This window comes from Lepisma saccharinum, chromosome 2 (assembly GCF_977018435.1).
Source record: "Lepisma saccharinum chromosome 2, izLepSacc3.1, whole genome shotgun sequence".
Lineage (NCBI taxonomy): Eukaryota > Metazoa > Arthropoda > Insecta > Zygentoma > Lepismatidae > Lepisma > Lepisma saccharinum.
The window spans coordinates 211,744,879-211,759,860 of NC_139230.1; the positions used below are offsets into that span (position 1 = coordinate 211,744,879).

The window sequence follows — 14,982 nt, forward strand, 5'->3', positions numbered from 1 at the left end:
GCAGAGAAAATAAATACTAATGACAACCAGGAAGCTGGTTCATAGAAAATGCTTTCTCTCTCTCTTTTTTTTAAATTTGTAAAAAAAAAAAAAAACAACAACCATGGAAGCACATTTAATGTCAATGCTACCAATTGGCTTATTTGTGCTCAATTTACTTCTTGGGCTATTGGTATGCAACAAAATGATCACCTTTCACAATACCTAGCCATCTCTTTTGGAGGAGCTGATACATCAGCAGCCTTTGATAACATACACACACATACATAAATGCACATCCAAGTTATTTTCAAATTTACTATACATGGACTGAGACAGTCTCTTTTTAATTTAAGTTAAAGTTTTATTCTGGCTTATACTTTCTTAGTTAAACTTTAATAGAGGTGAAATGTTCTGCTTACTCTTGGTGGAGTGGAGTAAAATATGGGTTGTTTGCAGTGTATGAATTTGATCTGCTTAGTGCAATTTAGATGACAGGGCTTTGATGTTTAGATATGTTGTTCAGCTAAAGTCGTGCCAGCTGATGAGGTTACATGAGGGAGTAAAAACATAGATGTTCTCCTGGATCTTACTTGAATGTGACAGATTTCATGTTCTGCTCAAATCCTGTAACATGATTCATAAATAGGGCTATCATATACTCAGTGTGAAATCAGGACCTTTTTTCTTGGAAATGCACCACAAATAAAATACAAGGTTTATATAAAGAAACATTTGGGGATGGAATATCTGAAATAGGATAGCCAAATGGTCACTAATCTCACCTTTGGAGTGAATGGTCCTAGCTTTGATTCCCAATGGAAATCTCCAAAATTTTGGTGAGGAGAACTGGGGAGTTATTTGATAAGAAATAGTGGGTTCTAATCCTGAAAGCCACAATTTAACTGAATTGTTGTTTTAAGTCCACTTTATGCACAAAAAGGCTAATCGGGACTGGACCTACAGTTTAAAGTGGGATCTGAACCACTATGCGCCTCCACTGAAAGCAACAAAACAGTGGCAATAGGATTGAATACAATGATTACATGTCACCTAATGAAAAAGCCACTTGGTAGGCCCTGGTCTTCAGCATGCTCTTACACAATGGAGTTCAGCTTGGTTCAATGGTAAAATAGTCACATCACTACTCTACTTTCCTGTTGTGCTCAGCTATTTAGTTCTTTCTTTTGTTCTTCACTATTGAAACTGATGCTACCACAATCCATGAACTGTAAAACAATGAAGCTTTGAATTAAACTGCATCAGATTACAGGCCTACTTTCACAGGAAAAAGAAAATCTTTGAAATACCATGAACAATTTTCATTTTAGTTTTTCACGTATCTCTAAGGGAATGATAATGGATCTAGTCTCTGCTCAACTCTTACACTGGTATACATGTCAGAAAATGCAAGAACAAACAACACCATGTAATGAAGATTTCTTCTTTAATGAGCAATTTAATAAACTGAAATTGAAAAATGAAATGATTTGAAATTGACAAAGTACAAAATTACATTGTACAAAATTCTAACATATTAATTAATAACGAACAAGAGATTTTTCACGCAACTAGATATAGTTTAGCTTAACATTCATAATGAAAGTTCGTACTAAAAATATAGACAGTCAAAATATTCAATCTTTTCTCTCTGAAATTATTACAAATAATAGCTTCCATAAATCGTAAACAAATGATTAATTAAATATGTCCAGTGTCGTACACAATTTATATTTTGAAACAAGTAACATCCCAACATTTAAGCGGCACACAATTTTGCATAATTTGTAGGGGAAAGTCTTACAGTACCGACCGGCTTACAGTTCTCACTTCCGCTGATTGATGGCAGGGTACTACAGTGACATGTGGAAGGATCCTGTAGACATACCTCACATAGTTCTGGCACGGTGTCTTTTTGTTCAGTAAAGAGGGAACTGCGAGGCGTTGAATAAGTTTCACAATATTTTGAGTGAGAAAAGTTTGCGAGGCGTTGAATAAGTTCCACAATATTTTGAGTGAGAAAAGTTATATTTAGGACACCATTGATTCTTTCTAAGGTAAGTCCATCATGTGTTTGCAATGCCTGTGAAAGGTACATGTGTTAGGTTAATGTTTATGGTAAAAGTTATGTAATATATTCACTACATAGTGTCATCACCTGCAAGGTAACAACAAGTGTGTCATCCAGTACCAACAACCACATCGTTGTCCAGTACTGACCAATATTAACTATAGAAGAAAATGTGGTCTAATTTTGAAGATACTGGTCAGATCCTTTTCTATCATTACAGAGGAAAATGGCAACACCGAAGGAGAGAAAAAAAGGAAAATGGGCCGAAGCAGATATGAAGGCGACTGTAGATGAAATACTTTCCAAGCGTGTGACACAATGACAGGCTGCATCTGCTTTTGGTGTACAAATATATAGTTATTGCATATCACAGTATTACAAAATATAGTTTTTAGAATTGGGCAAACAAAATAATGTAAACAGTTTCTTGTTTTATTGATTTTAATAATTGTTTTGTATTTCACTGTCATCCATATTTGGTGGTCGGTACTGGGCAACATTTTTCAGTCTGTATAAATTAATACATTTTTATTTTTCTCAATATGTAGCTATTTATAAGTAAATATAAAACATATAATATCTTTCTTATAGCAAAGGAATTCTGGAAGAATAGAAAATTGCTTTGAAATTCATAGTTCTTTCACTTTAACAAAAGTTATAATCAAAATACTTTAAGTGGTCGGTACTGCAAGACTTTCCCCTAATCCTGGAAAATATGAAGATCTGACAATTAAGGACAAATTATAATTGAAAGGGTAAGGAATTATATCTATACTATTATGAAACACTGACTCCATACACATGTAATAGTAAATGAAACATTTTAAACATGATCGTACAACACACATTTGTAAAAATTGGTTTCAGTATTTAATATTAATACTCTTTGGACAGAAAAGAAACCAGAGTGAAGATTATTGTTTTTTTGAAAATTTTATGCAAAGCTATGCCAATAATGGCAGTATGAAAGTCAAAAGAACCAAATTTTTTTGTGTGTCAAGTTGAAAAACTAAATGTGTGGCACCATTCCATAAAATATGGATTAAAAACACTCACTTCCGTGATACTACAGTGCCGAGGCGTCCATGGAGTGGCAGGAAGTGGGATCATGTCTGCCAGCATTCATACCCACAGTTGTACGCTGACCTTGGCACTGTACGTGTCAGTGCTTCATTATCCAGATAACTGGTGTACAGTTTACATGTTTTTGTGAAGTGTTAAGGTGTTAACACATGTTTTAGATTGTTTTAGTTTACATATTACTTGTGCTTTTCTGAAACAAAGCATTTTTATGTACAACTTTTACGTCATTACGAATTCTTGTAAGGAAGTTAGAATACATCTTGCAGCAGATTTCCAAGATTTCCTGTTTCACACAAATACAGTTTTTGAATACTTGTGAACAAATTTAGGTAATCAGGGTCTGTTCTTGATAAGAAGCAAAGGGTAAAACTGTGTGCTTAATGAAGAGAAACTAGCTGATATTGAAGTACGATCAAAATCCATCCAGCACCTTGCACAAGAAACAGACATTTTCATGACATCTGTGTGGCAAGCCACCAAGCATTTAAACCCTACATTAGAAGAATTGAAAGAAAATATCAGGAGAGAAATTGAAGCAATTTCGGAAGAGGAACTGTTATGTGTTAGTGAAAATTTCCTATTAATATGCCATAAATGTGTGGATGCAGGAGGACATCATTTCCAATACCTCTTGTAACAAGGTAAGTGCTCATGTGATTGTACGAGATTATTTCATTACATAGCTAGTGGTTCCAGTTACGCAGATGTTGCATCCAGTTTGCTGGCAGACACAATCATATTTCCCACTGTGCTAGCCGTCGCTCCATGGACCCCTCAACCATAAAAGGCACTGTATAAGTGGTAGACAGTATATTTCCACACACACAAACATAAAATAATAAGGAACTTTCACATCTTTTAATACATGGAAATAAGAATGTAGACTTCATAATAACTAATTATGAATAATGAAATGAAAATTATGAAAACCGTTCATACACATAAGAACAGGTACCCTCCTTGTTCCCTCTCATTGGAATACTGATAATGAAATTTTTATACAAAATGCATTCCATAAAACTGATACACCCATGTTTCAAGCAATTTTCCAGAAATTCATAAATACTGCAATATACAGTGCATTTATTTTAGCTCTTCATACTGAAGGTTAAGGGAACAGAATGGGCAAACTGGTGCAGCTTACTACTATTGAATTATAATCACAAGATCAGCCAACATTTCAACCTCCTTGGAAGAAATACTCAAACAGCCTAGTTTGAAATCATTCCCTTGAACAAAATGTGACACAGTCAAGAGATAAAAATCAGGACAACCGGCATACTGACCAATGAATACTTAGGGGGGAGACGTTAGTTCAGGTTTACTATATGTTCTGGATTTTCCAGGACAGACTCCCAAAAAATTTCTCTGGGATTCACTAATGTCTCGGAATCGGATGGGACAGCAGAAATGATTAAAAGACTAGAAGACTATACCGTTAGGAATATTATTTCTATTTAAATACATGGTACTAATTTTAAAATGCTCAGTTTACAAAACAATCTAACTGTACATTTGAACTGCTCCCTCTCAATAATACAAGAGTTATTGAATTACAAAATGTGATGCAGAGTTCTTTGACTTCACAATGACACCGCCCAATGCACTTGCCAACAAAAATTACTGTAATAATAATGGTACTTCTATTTCCCTCTGTTTGCAGTGCTGAATTTCAGTAAAGGTTATCTTACATTGTATATAGTGACTGTAACCAGTCAGTACTCAGCTGTCTTACCTATTCAGTCTAAAATTTTCAAATCAAGTATTGAGCGAAATAACTGGAAATAGATACCATCTAAGCATGTGTCATTCTTAAGCCTCAGTTTTCTAAATTATCGTGTGCCTAGTTTAATAAAAATGATTTCAAATTTCTTGAAAAAAATCCACAGCAACGAGAAGTATAGCTATGCAGGAAAACAAGATGATCCAGCCGAAAAAGACCATCTATGCATACTTAATGTAAGTTTTCATTATTTATTAGTTACACTCCCATACATGAAACTATTATAAAAGGTAAAAAACAGTTTACCTAAAATTATTTTTAAGTTTTGAATTTTTTTGAATTTGTTTTGTTGGAAAATCGTCTCTTCTAAAATTAGACTACAAGGCAATGTTTTAATATTCTCAACATCCTTGAAATTCATGTCATAATAATTATCATACCACTTAGTCGAGTCCAGTCTCCCTCCCCCACCCCCTGGTTCTTCAACAGGCTTATGGTCAGTGGCATCCTGGAGTGTCATTTGTGAAATATGGAAACCCTAAGTTAGCTGTTTGTTCAATGTTGTGGAGTACTTAAATTACTACATAAACACAATGAAAACCAGAACTAAAAACATGGAATTTATATAAAAAAATAGGATTCAATTAGTACTACTGAACCATACAAACAAAATAAAAATATTAAAGTAAAAAGGAACATATACTTTGTTTCAAAATCTCAGTGGAATTTCGATTAAGGAGATCACAACTAAAAAAAAATGCCATCCTAATGTATTCTAAATCCTGCCTTATGTAAAACAACTTACAACACACATTTGCATGAGTATCTTTCCTTGACTAGGTTGTTTAGAAACTCAATATTAACTACACATTAAACAAATCTACAATGAAGTGGCACTTATTCTAAATTTCTATTCTACACTCAAGTACCTCATCATGAGGCTAAAATTGGCATGTGTCTGACTAGCCAATTTAAAACACAACAAAACTTTCGCAATTTAAGTAGTATGCACTTTTGTAATATCTTTCAGGAAAATATTCAATAAATTCTCGATTACATTAAAAGCTTCAAAATGTAAGTCCCATTTTAATTTGAGACTAATGGGATTACAATGTAATAACCTCTATATAAAAGTTAAAATTCTAATGCCAAAAACATATAACATTATGTAAAAATGCAAGAAATATTTTGCAGACTTGGCACAAGGAAGATATCAATATATACCTTTGTATAAAAATATAAACAATGTTCATATAACCACCTACTAATAACTAATTTTCACTCATAATTTTGTCTTGATAAAAGTTATCATACACAATATTTTTTACTTTCAGAATGGTGAAGTTCACCAACACAATTATTACACTATTTAACTTTGGCATTTATCACCGAAATCATGAAAATAATTCCACACAGAGAACCTATTTTTTCTCTCTGTATTGCAGGATAAAATAATATCACATTATGCTGTATCCTCTCATTTATCAAGGGTTTGATCTGAGTGTTTGGGCACTGAAACTTTATGAATCGATGTTCTCATCATTATCGTTGCTTTCAAGTGTAGAATCTTTCATTGTTTCATCATGTGTTTGATCTGGGAAACCAAGAAATGGTTCTTCATCATCATCTGAATAAGAACAAACTGAGGTAGAGTTAGGCCATGTGTCAACATCATTTGAACATGATATTGTTACCATTGGATATGATCTTCTTCCCAAGCCTGTCAGTCTATCAGTGTTGTACAGTTGTATTTCATCATCACTGAGTCTTTTTAAAACAACCGTGCAATTCTTCAGATGAAGATGATTATTAAATGTCTGCAATGGCATTCTGGAATCCTCTGCTGTTTCATTAAGTGTTGAATCTGGAAAACCAAGAAATGGCTCTCCATCATCATCGTCTTCATAATCTAAATTCCAACAATTTAAGGCAGACTCAGTGCATTTAGTAGGCCATAATTCCTCATCTAGCTCATCATCACTGAAAGATATGTCTAACAGAGGAGATGAGTTTCTTTCCCCCTCTGTTAATCTATTAGTAGAAGCAATGGCAGCATCATCACTAGACAAATGAGCATGATGTAAGTCACTAGATGAATTGCATGTACCCACATGCCCTTCATTCAACAAATTTCTGTTAGAACTTGATTCATGGGGAACGGAATTTATGATTACATCTGACTCCACACTTTCACTTTCCACGTGTACCATGGCATGAACTGTCCTTGGAGAACTTTCGTCATCACTCAGATATCTCATTTTAATGCTGGGCTGCCAATTTCTCCTAGGTACACGTGGCTTGACTACGGGAACATAACGACGTGCCCTTTTAGGTCTTTCCACTGGGGGATCATATGGAAGAATCAAGTCGATATCCTTAAATGGGTCTATCTTTTGCTTTTTCCTCCTAACTCCACCTTTCTTCATCACAGCAGTGTTTGCAGAAGAGGCTGTGGGAACTGACACTAAATCACTTGCCCTACTTGAAACATTCATACTTGATGGAACCACATTCTCTTCATTGTTATTGCTTTTAGGCATAGAATCCTGTCCAGTTAGATCAATTGTCTCAATCAAGTTTTCATCCCTACACTCATCTATCTTTGGCTTTTTAGCTTTCTGCATTTTCCTCCTAACTCCACCTTCCTTCATCACAGCAGAGGCTGAAGAGGTTGATGGAATGGACAACTGTTCATTCATAACCGTATCTTTAACTGCCTGGCCTGATAGGTCATTGTTCTCCTCATTCAACATGATCTTTCTCTGAACACTATTTCCTTCGATACCACCATTCAAGTCCATGTATGTTTCAACACATCCCTCTTTGCATACATTCTTGTCTTGATTTCTACACAGTCTCTTCACTTTTTCAGATTTAGGAAGTGGTTTGTTCTGTATCTCAGTGCTGTACAGTTGTACTTCATCATTAGTGAGTCTTTTGGAAATAACTGTGCAATTCTTCAGAGGATTAATCATTAATGTCTGTAATGGGATTCTGGAATTCTCTACTCGTTCATTAAGTGTCTGATCTGGAAAACCAAGAAATGGCTCTCCATCATCATCATCATCAGATTTCTCAAAATTTGAGGCATATTCACTGCATTTAGTAGGCCACAATTCATCATATAGCTCATCATCGCTGGAAGATATGTTTGACACATGAGATGAGTTTCTTCCCCTCTCTGTTAATATACTAGTGGGAACAACGGCTTCATCACTAGACAAACGAGCATGATGTAAGTTACTTGTCGAACTTGAACTTGATGGACCCACACGTTCTTCATTCAACAAATTTCTGTTAGAATTATTTGCTTCATGGGGATAGGCATTTGTGTTTGCATATGTCTGCACACTTTCACTTTTATCTTCCACTTGTGTCATGGCATGAACTGTCACTGGAGAAAGCTCTTCATAACTCAAGTTTCTCCTTTCAATGCTGGACCACCGGTTTCTCCTAGATACACATGGCTCAACAACAGCAACATCATGACATGCCCTTCTTGGTCTTGTCTCTTGGGGATCACATGGACAAATCAAGTCTACATCCTTAAATGGATCTACATCTTGCTTTTTAGCCTTTTGCATTTTCAACCTAACTCCACCTTCCTTCGCCATAGTAGAGTCAGCATAAGAGACCGAAGAGGTTGAAGGAACTGACAACTCTTCATCGACGACTGAATCACTCACCACATCTTCAACACATAAGCCTGATGGATCATTGTTCTCCTTATTCATTACCATCTTTCCCTGAGAACCGTTTCCTTCCATTCTACCATTCTTGTCCATGTATGTTTCAATATTTCCCTTTTTGCATACATTCTTGTCTTGACTTCCACACTGTCTCTTCATTTTCTTAGCTTCATGAATTGGCTTCTTCCATCTGTCTGTGTTGTACAATTGTATTTCATCATCCCTGAGTCTTTTTAAAACAACTCTGCAATTCACAAGATGATGATGCATCTTGAGTGTGTTCATCATGTGCATTCTCACCATGCAATAAAATCTGAAATAAAAAATAAGTAATTTTAAGTTAAATGTTATCCATCACAAACATAACAAATAAGTTATGACTTTTTGTCTAAATGTGACAAAGTCGATCCATAATGTACCAATGCATCTGGAAAAAAAATATTTAGTTAACAAGCAAATAGTTTACTATAACATTAACCATGCAAATCAAAATGTACATTAACTGTACAAAGGCAATGCTATAGCAGCAAATACTGGGTAGCCACAATTAAAGTTGCCATACTTGGAGCCTTCTGGAGCCCATTCAAAGCAACAGAAAGGGGTCCCGGGTTCAATACCCGGTGGAGGCACATAGTGATTCGGATTCCACTTTAAACAACCCATAATTTGAGTTTATGTCGGCATAGTCATGTGTATGTGACCTGTAAATGTGAATGAAGCTTTGGAAGCATAAGGCAAAATTATCAATGGTCTCACAAAGCATTTCCCAGAATGTTGTTCACTGTGCAAAAGATTTCAGCAACATATTTCAACCTGGTGATGAAAATTGGAACTATTTCTTTTTCATCAGCATTTGCTTCCCCATGATCTCCATAGCCTCTCTACCAATAATATACATAAGGCTAGATAGCTAACTACGCCTCTCCCCAACGGTCACGGGTGAAGCCACTCATGCGCGTATCCATGTACGGCAGGAAGAGCGGAACGCTCCATTGGCAGCTTTGCTTACGAATGTTGATTTCGAGGTTTTTTACAGTTTTTGTGTTGGGAACAATATTTTGACAATGAATAATGAATCGACTTCATGAGGAAGGATTGATGTTAGGAAGACCCATACCCAAGGTTCCTCTGAAACCACACCATAAGAGAGACCGTGTAAGGTGGGCAGCAATGCACAGTGAATGGAGTCAGGAACAGTGGGAGCACACCCTCTTTACAGACGAGGTCACCATCAGTTTGCACCCGTTAAGCAAAAGCATAAGGGTTTGGAGATGATCAGAGGAGAGATTGAACGAACCCTTCATCCAGGAACGTCACCAGCAGCAGGGGGGCTCCATCATTTTTGGGGTGGAATCATGTTTGGTCGACATACGCCCCTAATTCCCCTCCAGGGTCACATGACTAGTCTGATGTACAAAAACGCTATTCTTGAACCTGTGGTAGTAGGTTTCTCTACAACTGTGGGGGGTGGCTTTACGCTGGTGGATGATAACCAGGGCTAGGATTTTGATGAAATTGCATCTTTTTTTCTGGTGAATAAGAAACCCAAATCTTTTAATATTTATATGTTTCATGTCGTGCTGAAACTTTTAAGCACTATTTGTTGGGGCATTTTTTTGCATTTTTTGCCATTATGGGTTGTATAAGTCATTTATTGTCATTTTAAGTCATTTTTTTTATTTTCTTAGTTTTCCAGAGCACTTGTACGCTGCGAGTGCATGGGCAGCATTAATGTGAAAGGATTAAGATGAATAAATATCCTGTTTTTTCATATCTTCCCTAGACAATTTAAAATATATGAAACCGCAGCTACCTTCCATCCGTCTCAGAAGAAAATAAACAACACGAATATAACGATTTCCTTACAATGAAATTCAATTGTTAGAAGTTCAAAACAGCTCTCAATTTTGCCCCAGGAGAAGAAAGTCGTTGCCCTGCCTAATCTTATCTTATAATCTGCTCAGACCAATTGTTGTGTTCCTTGAAAGTGAATGGATGGAACGTGTGATCTGGCCATTGTCAAAGTTCCTGTTTATTGCGAGAATTTACTTTGGTGCAGTGTTCAGTAGAGCAGGTTTTCAAAGCATTGGACAAGATGCCAAAAACCAAGCAAAGTACACAGTACAAATTAAAACAGTTTGTGTCCCAGTATGGTGAAAATACATTCAGTATGGACGGATCAGTATTATTCTGTCAGCTTTGTGGTGTAAGAGTTGCTGCGGAAAAGAAATTCACGGTGGAGCAACATGTCAACCGCGAGAAACACAAGGCAGCTCTGAAGCAAATTCAAGATCAGAAGAGGACGGTGCAATTGTTAATGGGTGAGTGTTTCTCCAAATCCTCTGTTATTTCTGGGCGACGCTTTTATTTCTGCTGACATTCCTCTAAGTAAACTAAATAATCCTAAACTTCGAGCATTTTTGGAAAAACATACTGGGAAATCGATACCAGATTCTTCCACGCTAAGGAAAAATTATGTCAAGAAATGCTACAACCAAACAATGAATCAAATTCGGCAGAAAATTCATGGTAAAAAAATTTGGGTGTCAATTGACGAAAGTACCGACTCACTCGGACGGTACATTGCAAATGTAGTGATTGGTACGATGCAGGAATCCGAGTCTACTTAAGTGTTTCTAATAAATTGTGAATGTCTAGAAAAAGTGAATTATTCAACGATCAGCAAAGTTTTCAATAACGCGATGCAGTTATTGTGGCCCGACGGCATTCAATATGACAAGGTGTTGCTTTTCGTAACAGATGCGGCACCGTACATGGTTAAAGCAGGGAATTCTCTGAAAGGTCTGTACTCGAAAATGGTACATGTAACATGTCTTGCACATGCGTGTCACCGTATTGCTGAAGAACTGCGAAGTCACTTTCCTGATGTAGACCAACTGATTGCAAACATTAAGAAGATTTTCCTCAAGTCCCCATCACGAGTGTTAGCATTTAGGTCTCATGCACCTGATGTGCCTTTGCCACCAGCTCCTATTCTTACTACATGGTTAGAGGCTTGTGGTTACTATTGTGAAAATTATAAAGTTGTGAAAGAAGTTGTAAACTCGTTCGACAGCAGTGAAGCATTGTGTATAAGACAAGCACAGGAACTCTTGGCTTATCCCGAAATGGAGGGAAAATTATGCTATATAAAGTCCAACTTCGGCTTCCTACCTTCTGCCATAACTTCACTCGAGACATCTGGAGCTACATTGGTTTATCAAGTTAATGTCCTTAACAAAGTTCAGGATAATTTGGAAGCAGTTCCAGGTACTGTTGGAATACAAGTGAGAGAAAAGATGCAGAAAGTGCTAGGGAAAAATGCAGGATACACAATAATCGTGACGTATTGTGTGGGAAAACGTTTTCATTGCAAGACTCTGAAACCGAATTAGAACCAAGTGACATTGTATGTTTTAAATATGCCCCTATTACCTCTGTTGATGTTGAAAGGAGCTTTTCTATGTATAAAAGTGTGCTAGCTGACAATCGTCATTCATTTCTTTTTGAAAATTTACAGAAAATATTCGTTACACACTGCAACTCAAAACTGAACAGTAACCTCTCATAATTTGTCAAAAGTTGCATACTAGAGTTGCTGTAATTTGAAGGGCAAATAAAATTTTACTTTGGAATTTTTAACAGTTTTTAGGTCATAAATGCATCTTTTTAAGGGCATTTTTTACGAATTTTTAGGTCATCAAAATCCTAGCCCTAATGATAACGCTCGACCACATCGAGCCAGAGTGGTTCAAGAGTTCCTTGATATGCATGGTGTGGCTGGCGTATTCTACAGACATGAACTGTGTGGAACATGCATGCATTGGGAAACCTGATGCGAGCAATTGTCAGCCATGAAAACCCTCCTGTGAACAAGATGCAATTGCGAGAGGCTGCCATTCAAGAGTGGGACAGTCTTCCTCAGGAGAAGTTGAATGCTCTTATCCTTAGCATGCCCCATCGTGTTCAAGCATGCCTTCGGGCTCGAGGTACTGAACTCCCATCTGTTGATCCCGATCATGCCTGCAAGCCATAGGTACACGGTATTGCACTGCCTTTATTTTGTGTTTCGCACCCCACATTTTCAATCTTGTGCTTCTGGTGTGATTTTGTTTCTTCTGCATGAGCGCACTGTTTTCTGTCTGTTTGTATGTCTCCCCTGTACTCTTGAATATGATTCCATGTATCTAGTACAATAAAATGATCACAAACCCTGAATATGCAAAACTTTTTTTGAGCACTGTATAAAAAATATATATACACTAAAAAGGTAAGGTTTCCACCCTCTACCAGGATCTTCTTCATATGACTGATGTTACCTTTTAGTGTATATATACAGCGTGTTTGAAAAAGAACTCCCTAGTTTTAATGTGTCCTACAATCTGTACAAAGTGACATACAGTATTCTAGTTTGTGGTGTTTGATTCATCAACTCTCCAAGTTTGGCACCCTTGCAGTTGGTAGGTCTGCTTGACCTTGAGATGGCACCAGTGCTGTCTTTTTCCTTTGTTCCCTCAGTTCAGTTCCGGCGTTCGTGTAGTGCAGAGCAACTCAGCAACAATGTGTACTCCGCAACAGAAAGCGCAGTGTGTTATTTGGTTTGTGAAAACTGAGTCAGTTATAACAGTGCAACGTAATTTTAGACGTCAGTATGGTGGTGAACCACCTACAGCAAAAACTATCCGTCATTGGCTAAAGTCTTTCAAGGAAACCGGTAGTGTTTTAAAAGGTAAATCACCAGGTAGACCGAGAACTTCCGAAGATGTTGTTGAACAGATCCGTGTTTCGTGTGTTCGGAGCCCGAAGAAGTCATTGGCCAGACGTAGTATACAATTAGGAGTGCCTAAAGGTACAGTGTATGATGTTGTTCGTAAAAGACTAAAGTTGCGTGCCTACAAATTGCAACTGTTACATGAAGTGAAACCTACTGATAAAATCCAAAGGTATGAGTTTGCTGTTGACTTTCTACACAGAATTGATGATGATGACAATTTTTTACCAAACATTCTCTTTTCTGACGAGGCTACATTTCATGTCAGTGGAACAGTTAATCATCATAATTGTAGAATTTGGGGGGCAGAGCATCCACATGAAGTTATTCAGCATCAACGTGACTCTCCCAAACTTAATGTCTGGTGCGGTTTGATGGAAGATCGTGTGGTTGGTCCTTTCATTTTTGTAGAAAAAAACAATAAACGGGGACGTTTACCATGACATGTTAACTGAGTACGTCTTTCCCCAAATCGACGATATTGAGGCGGAAAAGGGGCTTGTGTTTTTCCAACAAGATGGCGCCCCACCTCATTACAGTAAACATGTGCGTGCAGTTCTTAACACTTGCTTTCCAGGAAGGTCGATAGGCAGGGCTGGCCCAATACCTTGGCCACAACGAAGCCCATACTTAACCCCACTGGACTTTTTCTTTTGGGGCCTCATAAAAAATGTTGTGTGCAGTGCTAGGATCAGAGACATCAATCATTTACGGGAAAGAATCGTCGCTGCGGTTGGGACAGTTACACCTGAAATGGTGGTGAATACGTGGCGAGAAGTGGAATATCGTCTCGACATGTGCAGGGCAACAAATGGATCCCACGTTGAGGTGTACTAACATTGAACAAAACCTGAAGGAATCCTCTTTCATGATATGTACTCATTGATGTAAGTTTTCATTACTTTCCGTATTAAATTTATACTTAAAACTAGGGAGTTCTTTTTCAAACACCCTGTATATATATTTTATACTATAAATTCTGCCTTGGTCAGTATTTTAATGTTTTAATAAATGGTCTGTGTCTGTGTGATTTCAACATATCCAAAAATTATAATTCAATTAAATTAAACAGTATACATATATAAAATAATTAATCTAAACTGCTGGGTTTACATTTGCAATTTCACATATGCAGACTTGATTAATAATTTCAAACTCAAATTTTACTACTCAACTTCAAGATATCTTGCAATAATCTTCCATCTGTCAGATACATTGTTCTACAAAGGACACTAACAAAGTAAACAGATCCAGACAATTCTGATGAATAATTTCTCTCGGGCTATCGACCAGGTCAATTCTGGAAACAGTTCTTGAGCTCTCGAGAGCTAATGTGATGTAAGCACTCAAAAGGTTGGAAACTGTTTCAGGATTGACCTGGTCAATAGGCATAGAGAATTTATTCATCATTCATCACCAGGAAAGTTTCAAGAATTAGTTCTGAGAGAATTCAGTTTAATTTTCCTTTGTCGATAAAAATAAAAGTTATTTTTTGGCATTTGTAAATATGTATAAATTCAATGGGATTTGGATTAATAAAAATTGAAATTTCTCATGTCAATAACTCAGGCAAAATTACCAGTGAGTAGCCACCCTGATATTGTACAGCAAATTACACATACATAATTCATTCTTCATAAGTAGAGCCCGGAAGTTTGGCAAAATG

At 36.8% G+C, this 14,982-nt stretch overlaps 1 protein-coding gene across 1 annotated transcript in view; it reads right to left on the reverse strand.

The window, feature by feature from the left end:
• Positions 1-1,549: 1,549 nt before the first annotated feature.
• The window catches only part of LOC145984297 (uncharacterized), a 45,039-nt gene continuing 31,606 nt past the window's right edge, over positions 1,550-14,982 (reverse strand). The window contains exon 2 of the mRNA XM_083117940.1: positions 1,550-8,858. Coding sequence (XP_082974066.1) covers positions 6,377-8,848 — 2,472 coding nt within the window. The 5' untranslated portion in view covers positions 8,849-8,858 and the 3' untranslated portion in view covers positions 1,550-6,376. The remainder of the gene's footprint in view (positions 8,859-14,982) is intronic.